This window comes from Microtus ochrogaster, chromosome 7 (assembly GCF_000317375.1).
Source record: "Microtus ochrogaster isolate Prairie Vole_2 chromosome 7, MicOch1.0, whole genome shotgun sequence".
NCBI classification, from domain to species: Eukaryota; Metazoa; Chordata; class Mammalia; order Rodentia; family Cricetidae; genus Microtus; species Microtus ochrogaster.
The window spans coordinates 14,817,860-14,828,134 of record NC_022014.1 but is presented as its reverse complement, the minus strand read 5'-3'; the positions used below and the strand labels follow the sequence as shown (position 1 = coordinate 14,828,134).

At 38.5% G+C, this 10,275-nt stretch overlaps 1 protein-coding gene across 5 annotated transcripts in view; it reads left to right on the top strand.

The window, feature by feature from the left end:
- Acaca (acetyl-CoA carboxylase alpha) overlaps positions 1-10,275 on the top strand; it is a 282,227-nt gene that overhangs the window by 89,246 nt on the left and 182,706 nt on the right. For all 5 annotated transcript variants that reach the window (XM_026780511.1, XM_026780510.1, XM_026780513.1 and 2 more), the window contains 4 exons: positions 4,093-4,202; positions 5,853-5,934; positions 6,733-6,831; positions 8,109-8,215. In XM_026780511.1, coding sequence (XP_026636312.1) covers positions 4,093-4,202; positions 5,853-5,934; positions 6,733-6,831; positions 8,109-8,215 — 398 coding nt within the window. The remainder of the gene's footprint in view (positions 1-4,092; positions 4,203-5,852; positions 5,935-6,732; positions 6,832-8,108; positions 8,216-10,275) is intronic.

Below are 10,275 nucleotides of genomic sequence, written 5' to 3'. Positions count from 1 at the left end.
CCTCCCGAGTGCTGGGATTAAAGGCGTGCGCCACCGTCGCCTGGCACCTTTTTTTTTTTTTGAGACAGGGTTTTTCTGTGAATCTTTGGCTATCCTAGAACTCACAGAGATCTGCCTGCCTCTGCCTCCTGAGTGCTGGGATTAAAGGTGTGTGCTGCCATGCCTGACCTAGAGAGCATTTTAGAATAAAGATTCCCATTTTTCCTCTGACCACTGAGGGAGAGACAACTTGGAACCCAAATGGGTTTTCGATACAATTTTTTTTGAGACAGATTCTCAGCATGTAGCTCTGGCTGGTCTCGAACTCACTATGTAAACCACAGAGACCTGCCTGCCTCTGCCTTTGAACTTCTGTGATTAAAGGTGTGTATCCCAGACCACCCCCTTTTAAAAATTTATTTTTATTTTATGCATTTGAGTATTTTGCCTACATGTATGTTTGTACCGTGTGTGTGCAGGGCCTGTAGAGGCCAGGAAAGGGCATCATATTTTCTGGAACTGTTACAGTTGCTAGCCTTCTTGTGGATGCTAGGAACAGAATTTGGCTCCTCTTCAAGAGCAAGAAGTGCTCTTAACCTCTAAGCCATCTCTCCAGTACCTTTTATATACTTTTTAATCACTATTTTAAGGCAGGGAGCCCATAGATGAGAAAATAGGCTATCCTCTTAATGCCTGTTTTGGTTTGTAAATGTGGTCTACATGTTGACAGTGTTATTAAGACAATTCCTAAGAAGTAGAAGTTACCATGCCATCTTATTTAAAAACAGAGATGTCACAAATTGCTGAAAAGCAAATGTTGGTATCTGAAATCATTTAGCTGCATCCTTTAATATCTCTCTACATTACAGTTTGCGTATCTGAAAAAGGAAGTTCATAGAGATGAGATTTTATATACTAAATATAAACTACTTTATTGGATTTCTTTTTCATAAGTCCATTTGTACCTGGTGTACGTACAAGTCATTTATTTAATCACTCCACAAACATGGAGATAAATAGGAATAAGATGTGATCTTGCTCTAGGAAACCAATGTTTAATATAATGAGATAAAGGCTGTGATAGCAACATAACAGAGGGTTCTGTGAGAACACAAAAATGAGACATCTAGTATTTGGGAAGATGGTTAAGAAGACACTTTCTAAAAGAACTGCCTGACCAAGAATAGGTAAAAGCTGTGACAGTTAGGGGACAGCGAAGAGTATACCAGGCAGAAAGAAGAGCAGATGATGGTATGATACAAGTATAGGAGGAATTTCCTATCCCACCAACTAACTCCCAAATAACCACATAGAGACTTAGTTAATTATAAATGCTCGGCCGATATTTAGGCTTGTTACTAACTAGCTATTACAACTGAAATTAACCCATATTTTTTATCTGCATTCTACCACATGTCTCAGTACCTTTTTTCAAGACCGTGTGTTCACCTTTCTTCTCCCCAGTTTCCTAGCGACTCCACCATACTTCATCCCAGTGAGCAAACTCCTTGTCTGCAAGTCCTATTTAACTTCTTCCTGCTCTAGCTATTGGCCATATAGTTCTTTATTAAATCAATAATAGCTACATGTCTTCACAGTGTACAAAAATATTATTTTACAACATTTTCCTTTTGCCTAATTAAAAAAGGAAGATTTTAATTTTAACATTGTAAAACAAACTAAAACAGTTATCAAGTAAGAATTACGGTTACAATATGCAGTCCATTTGTATTTGACAAGTTTAGAGAAAATACTCTATTATCTATCTTGTGAGTCTAAAGTTTTATAGCTAATTGCCTTTCTAACTAAGGAAAACTGTAAGTCTAACTAACAACACTCTCTTTTGGCTTCTGAGGACATGGCATACAAATGTTGTACAGACATAAATACAAGCAAAGCATCCACACACAACAAAATCTCAAAAAATTTTAATTGCTATTTTGCAGCCAAAATACAGATATGTTTAAGACAGACAATAATATGGGAAAAACACTGGCAACAGTTTCTACTTGTAATATAAGAGGAAAACATGTTTCCATATAAAATATGTGGAGATTATGAAGAAGTAGTCCATAAAAGAAGATTTAATGCAAGTGAGGTGGCATAGGCTGTAGTCCCAGGTACTCAAGGCTGAAGCAAGAAGTGTGCTTGATCCTAGGAACTCAAATCCAGTCTGTGTAGCATAGAAAAACTTCCATCTCATATAGCAATCAATAAAATAAAATAAATTCACAAGAAAAATGGAAAAGATACAAAAAGAATAATAAACATATAGAAAGAGATTCTGTGTCATTGATAACCAGAGAAATACAAATCCAAACTGCGGTAGATAGTGTCACAATTGGAAAAGATATATAGTACAGATGGAAGTGTAAACATTCAGTTTTATCCTACATTTATTTATTCTGTGTGTGTGTGTGTGTGTGTGTGTGTGTGTGTGTGTGTGTGTAGGTAGGTAGGTCACAGAACAACTTGTGGGATTCAGTTTTCTTTTGTCATGTGAGTACTAGGGATCTAACTCAAGATGTAAGGATTCACAGCAAGAGCTTGTATCCAACAAATCGTCTTGCTGGCCTGATTTGTCATTCATATTGCTAATGAAAATATAAAAATGTGAATATCTGCAGGCTGCAGAGGTGACTCAGTGATTAAGAGTACTTGCTATTCTTGTAGAGGACCCAAATTCAATTCCCAGCACCCACATGGTGGTTCACAACCATCTGTAACTCCACTTTCAGGGTACCTATTGCCCTCTTCTGGACTCCATGGGCACCAGGCAAACATATGCTGTACATATACTTGCTTAGATATACACATAAAATAAACAAATTTTTAAAGGAGGTGAGTGATAGGGCTTTAGTTCAGTGATAGAGGACTTGCCTAGTCAGCGCAAGGCCCTGGGTTCAGTCCTCAGCTCTGGGAAAAAAATGTGAATATTGTTTGACTTAATGGTCTTACTTGTAGGACACATCTCAAAGATAAATTGTACATTGCTATAAGGATATATAATACTATTTTAAGATTTATTTTACTTTATGTGTGTGAGTGTTTTGCTCACATGCATGTAAGTATACCTGGTGCCCATGGAGATCAGAAAAGAGCATTGGATTCCCAGGAACTGGAGTTGCAGATGGTTATGAGCTGCTGTGTATGCGGTGGAATTTGAATTTGGGTCCTCTGCAGGAAAAAAATGCTCTTAACTGTTGAGCCATCTTTCCAGGCCCCAGGATATATATTATCTTAGTAATTTTCAAATTTCAAGTATTCTTATGCTTCCATCAATATAATAAATGGATTATGGACTACTGAAATATAAAGTATTCATTTCAAAATTATATTACATAAAATTACATCTTGTCAGAACATGGAAGATACCCACAATGTGTTGTTAAACTGACTACAGTTTATTGCAGCAGTTCTCAACCTGTGGGTCGCGACACCTTTGGGGGTCACATATCAGATACCTACATTATGATTCATAGCAGTAACAAATTCATCATAATTAGCATTAAAATTCATTACAGTTAGGAAGTAGCAATGAAATAATTCTATGGTTGGGAGTCACCACAACATGAAGAACTGTACTAAAGTGTCACAGCATGAGGAAGGTTGAGGACCACCAGTTTATGGTTATATAAGTTACAGAAGTGCTAGAGCATGCTCTAGTTATCTCTGAGATGGACAATTGATGATTTCGACCTGTTTTAAACATTTGTGGCCCAGGCTGATGGCAAACTTGGCATTTTCTTTCCAGCACTTTCTGGAGGCGGGAGTTGGAGCTGCGTCACCATTCCCTGAACTTGACGTTGTAAAAATAGCGTTATTACTTCCTGAGCGTGTTGTCTGACTCTTTTGTAATTACCTTGCTTCCGTCCTCGAGGAAACGAACAAAACCAACTTTACAGTGAAATGTTTAACAGCTGCTGGTTCAGTGATTCCTAAATGTGTGGTTTAAAATCAGAACCTCCAATGAAATGATACAGAAATTATCACCTCAATGCCATGTATTCTGTGGTTACTGAGGGTAGTCTCTATCTTTACCATAGTCTTGATATGTCATAATAGTTTGGAAGAAAAATTATGTTTTCCTCATAAATTTATTTATGTTTTCAGAATACATTAAAATGGCAGATCACTATGTTCCTGTGCCTGGAGGACCAAACAACAACAATTATGCAAATGTGGAATTAATTCTTGACATTGCTAAAAGGATCCCTGTACAAGTAAGAGCCTTTGAGGAGCCAGTTCCTCCCTTTGCACTTAGAGTGAAGACTTCTTGTTCAAAGAATTTAATGTGAAGTCCTTTTTTCAAAATTTTTGATGATGTATTTTTATTTTCTGTTTGTTGTTTTTGTCTGCCTGTATCTCCTGGAACTGAAGCTGTTGTGTGGGTGCTGGGAATTGAACCCAGGTCTTCTAGAAGAGCAGCCAGTGCTCTTTAACTGCTGAGTCTTCTCTCCAGCCCTGGAAAATTCTTAAATGTCTTTATATGAAATAATTAAAACAGACAAGGAGAGAAGAAATGGAAGGGAAGGCATAGTTAAAAATAACCATAGTAAACAAAGAATGTTTGGAAAGATCTTTCAGAGATTTTTTTTTTCCTATTCTGTGCATCTCACCTTCAAGCCATCCCAAATAAGAACTTGACTATTTCCTGAAGAATATCTTAACTACAGTATGGTGCTGTTTTGGAAGATTCTTGTTTTCATATTGTGCTTGGAAATTTATAGTAAATATCTTAAAGTCCAATGAGGGGGGAAAATATCCTCTAGACCAGTGGCCCTCAACCTTCCTAATGCTGTGATCCTTTAATACAGCCCCTCATGTTGTGGTGATTCCCAACCATAAAATTATTTTTATTACAACCCTATAACTCTAGTTTTGCTACTGTTATGAATTGTAATGAATCTGTGTTTTCAGATGGTTGTAGGTGATTCCTGCGGAAAGATCTTGTGATCCAAAATGGGTTATGACTCACAGGTTGGGAACCAGTGCTAAACTTGCTAGACCATGTCACTACTAGATAGAAAGGCAGAGTTGGGTGGCCAGAATGTGAAGATTGTCACAATTTCCTTCCTTCCTTCCTTCCTTCCTTCCTTCCTTCCTTCCTTCCTTCCTTCCTTCCTTCCTTCCTTCCTCCCTCCCTCCCTCTCTCCTTCCTTCCCTTTCTCCCTTCTTTCCGTCTTTCTTTCTTCCTTCCTTTCTTTCTTTGCTTTCTTCCCTCCATCCCTTCCTCCATCCTTTCTTCATTTCTTTTTTACTTTTTAAAAATCAAAATACAGGGCTGGAGAGATGGCTCAGAGGTTAAGAGCATTGCCTGCTCTTCCAAAGGTCCTGAGTTCAATTCCCAGCAACCACATGGTGGCTCTGTAATGGGTCTGGTGCCCTCTTCTGGCCTGTAGGCATACAAAGATACAGAATATTGTATATATAATAAATAAATAAGTATAATAAAAAAATCAAAATACAAAATCAGGGTTTCTCTGTATAGCCCTGGTTGTCCTGGAACTCTATAGACCAGGATGTTCTCAAACTCAGAGATCCACCTGCCTTTGTCTCCTGAGTGCTGGGATTAAAGACTTACACCACCACACCCAGCTTTCAGGCTTTCTTTAGAAAGCTCTAAGATTCTGAGTTGCATTTCCTAAAGAGCAAGACTTGAGTTCATCTTTCTGATTCCACTTGTTTTTTTGTTCTCTTGAGGGCTTTTGTCATAAGCAACTGCTTATTGTTATTCTGTGGAAGGTTTGCTAGTTTTAGATCACAGAAGTTATACTACATCTAATAGGGCCAGCCTGGATACAGCAAAGCAATTTGTAGTCTTCTTAGTATCACCTTTAAGAATGATTCATATTGTTATTCTGTTTTTGTAGGCAGTGTGGGCTGGCTGGGGTCATGCCTCTGAGAACCCCAAGCTTCCAGAGCTTCTCTTAAAAAATGGCATCGCTTTCATGGGTAAGCCTTTTGAGTTACACTGTGCTTGTATTTCTTATGTCAGTTTTGTCCATATTCTGTCTTCTTACTTTTGTTTTTAGAAGTTCTTTCATTTAACTTCAACTTACGTTGAAGTTCTTTCATTTCATCTTGAAGATTTTTTTTTTGTTCCTGAGTCGTTTAATCTGAGTTATGAAAAAGACTGGTTTTTAAACATGGACTGTTTAAAAATCTTTGCCATTAGCATTAAGAAAACATGTAGAAGGAGAACCTGGTTTTTGATAGTAAAACTAACTGATTACTTAGGGTACCCTAATAGTGCCCTTAAATATGAATTAACACCTTTGTATTTGAAGTATATAATTTATATTCTACCAGTGAGAGCTATTTCTTCCTGCTTTTCTACTCTCATCATAGCTGAAGGAAAAGTGGGGGTTCTAGGGCTCCTCTGCAATGCTAACAATGCTTTGTAAGCATTATTAAGGGGGAAAAATATCTTTGTTATGTTTCCCAAGATCAAGTAGTGTATATTTCATACGTAAATCCTAAAATTTTAACAGCTTTACTTTAGGATTTAGAGAAATGACTTTGTTACTTGGTTAATGTGGATTTTGACTCATAAAATTAGATTTTTTTCAGAAATTTAATAATAGAATTTCTGTATGTTGAGCTGTTCTTGTATGCAACCAGTTTACTACATTGGATTCTAGAAACAATGCAAAGATGAGTCAAAGCGTGGTGGTCACTATTTGTCATGAGTGGGACAAGAAAGGAGGCAGAGATGCTGCTGTTAAGGTTCCTCTCTTGTTTTGTTTTCAGGCCCTCCAAGCCAGGCTATGTGGGCTTTGGGAGATAAGATTGCATCGTCTATTGTGGCTCAAACTGCAGGCATCCCAACTCTTCCCTGGAGTGGCAGCGGTAAGAAATTATTTCTTGTTTTTTGGTTTGTTAATTCTTATATGTGTGTATGATATGGGTATATGTGTGGTTGTTTTCCTAGGTATAAATGGTCATATGTGTGAATACAGAGTGGAGACCCAAATATCAAAGGCCTTCCTTTTCCATTCTCTATTTACTCTTGTGGTTTTTATCATATTTTAGGAATATAGTTTGAGTACTAGGTACAAACACTAAACTGAGATTTGGAATGATACAGGGACTTGATTTGGAGAAACTCTAGGACACATACTTTGGCAGGGGTAGGGTAGACTGGAAGCATCCTCAAAGACAAGCTTGCAGAGATATGGTCAGTAGTCACCTTTCTCCCAAACATGCAGAAGGATAAAAATTGAGAAATGATTTATCCTTGCCAATTCTCTAGAGTGTCATGTGAATTTTTAAGCAAATATAAGAGCTACCTCCCCCTTTATGCACTCACACACAGGGAATAAACACATTAAAACCTTTTAAAAATAGGAATGACTATTATCTTGAGACTGAACAGATTTGAACCCCTTTTCTTCTGACTCTCCAGAGCATTGCCATATCTTTTCCAGACCTGCTGGGTCAAATAGTTTAAAAGGCTGAATTTGTTCTTGTTTGAATGGAGAGGCTGTAGTGTTCCCCTTGGAGTTGAATACAGAGACATTTAGGGACCATGGAATCATGACTCTGCTGAGACCAATAAAACCACCATTTTTGTTTCCAGAGGCTCATAAAGATTAAATTATTTCTCAGACCTCTGGCCCCAGAGCAGGCCTGAAAACATTGAAGGTACTTTGCCTGTGTGTTGCTGTGAGAAATCTGCCATATTTCTTTCTCTCCTTTCTCTCTCCTTTTTCCTTTTCCTCTACTCCCCACCCCCATCCTTGTATCTTTATATCTAGATCTCTGCCCACTGTCCTTGATTTTTCTAATTTAAGAACCCAAAATGCTTGCCCATGCTATAGCTGAATACTGTTGTCTCCGTGGACTGATCAAGGTTTTATATTATTCTTCTACCCCCCACCAATCTGCCTTCAATCTTTGGTAAATACAATAGCTTTAAAAGAAGGTATCACAGAGCCAAGTGTGTGGAACATGTCTGTAATCCCTGCACTGAAGATGCAAAGGCTGGAGGATTGCAAGTTCAAGATCAGTCTCCACTACATGTCAAGTATCAGGCCAGTGTAGACTACACATCCTTTTTTGAGAGTGGGCAAAAAAATTGACACGAGCTCTCATAGGTGATCTCAGGTCATTATTGTCTATTGTAGGTCTTCGTGTGGATTGGCAAGAAAATGATTTTTCGAAGCGCATCTTAAATGTTCCACAGGATCTGTATGAGAAAGGCTATGTGAAGGATGTGGATGATGGACTGAGGGTAAGTACTGACTCTAGGGGTGGTCAATTCTAGATATAAATATGGGGACTTGGGGTCCGATTCATGACATACACCCTTGCTAGGTGTAGGGTTGTAAGGCCAGGACAAGTATACCTTAAGTGTGGAGTGAGGAAGTGACTTTAACCTTAAATAGTTTAGTCTTGAAGGGGACTGGTCACCCGCAGAGGATTTCTTGGGTGTTAATTCAGTGTTTTAAGGAGGTACTGATTCTTCCTCTCTGCCAGCTGTTAGTGTGTGAGGGACGCCAGAAGCACCATCCATTTCCCCTTGTGGATCAAGACAGAGAGGTCAGGCAGGTAGATGTCAGCTTTATTGTTATAGAGATATTTGTGGACATGACTTATGTGTATAGCAGCAGTGAAATTTATGGGGAATTAGCTAGGCTCCTCCTCACTCTCTTAACTGGCAGTGCTCAATAACCAGACTTCCCTCCATAGACAGCTTTTATCCTTCAACTTACCATATGACTGAGAAATCAGAAAGAGCATATGTTCAGTGCTGTGAGCTGGTTTTAGTGGAAGAGGCTGAGCAAGCATGCCCGATTTCTTTCCAAATTGGCCAGTTGAATAACTTTTTCTTTTGAGGAGTAAAGGAGTCAAGCAAGAGAGGCCCTGTGACAGTATTATCACTGAGAATTATTATCCATTAGAAATGTGCCCCCACCATCACCCTTTATTGTCTTATGGTTCCCTCCAGTGTTTCTCTTCCACTTAGTTGTGCACTTTTTTCTTATATAATTATATAATTCAAGTTAATCATCCTATGATTTACCCAAGGCTCTACTGTAACCAGTGTAATGAGAACTTTAGTATCATCCTTAGATGATTAATGCTGAGAATATGAAGAGACATTGGGACCACATGCTGAAAATTGGTTTTCTGACAGGTTTTAATAATATTTTGAGATTTTGTTGCTTTTATGTTTTATAAAATGTAGGATCAGGGGCCTGGAGAGTTGGCTCAGTGGTTAAGAGCACTTGCTGCAAAGGACCTAGGTTCAATTCTCAGCATCCACATGAAAGACTCACTGCCTCCTCTGGCCCCAGGCTTTCATGTGATTCACAGAGGTACAAGTAGGAAAAATACTCAATACACATAAAATAATAAAAACTTAAAAAAAAAGAAAGGAAGGAAGAAGAAAAAAAGGATGTTTGGAAGTTCTTAATTAACAAGTCTTGGTTATGTGGGGCTTGAAACTATGCCAAAACTGTTGCCTTGTATGATATATACAATATATATCATATAATATTATATAATACTTCATATTACTAGTTATAGTGAGCATTGGTGGCACACACCTTTAATCCCAGCACTCAAGAGTTTGAGGCCACCCAGAGAGAGTTCCAGGACAAGCCGGCACTATGTAGAGAGACTGTCTAGAAAAACAAAACAGAACAAAACTTAATTGGAGCTGTCAAGACATTAAATGGCATGTACACTTAACAACCTGGTCCCAGAGTCCCCACACAGTGTATTTGCATTTTTCTGTGGTTGCAGCACACTTCTACAGGTAGATACAGAGACAGGTGTACTGTCAGAAGCTTGAAGGTGAGCCAGCTTGGCATATGAAGCTGTGGAGAAATAAGTAAAATCTATTATTTTATTACTTTAAAATAAAGTGGCGACAAGTTCTGCCACTGCTAAAGGTCCCAGTGATACATGGAGACAATGCCTCTTGGTAGATGATACAAAAGGCATCTTAGGAAGATACACTGTTTTAGTCTGACTTGAATACTATTAATTCAGGAGGGTTCACATAGTCACTATGACTATGGAATGTCAGTTGAGTTCACTATTGTTTGTAGTTCAAGTTAATCATCCTATGATTTACCCTTTCATTTTAGTTATATGAGCATGTGTGCAGGTTCTTTGGAGGCCAGCAGAGGGTGTCAGATCTTCTGGAGTTGGAGTTGCAGTAATTTGTAAGCTGCTGGGGCTGGAGAGATGGCTCAGCGGTTAAGAGCACTGCCTGCTCTTCCAAAGGTCCTGAGTTCAATTCCCAGCAACCACATGGTGGCTCACAACCATCTGTAATGAGGT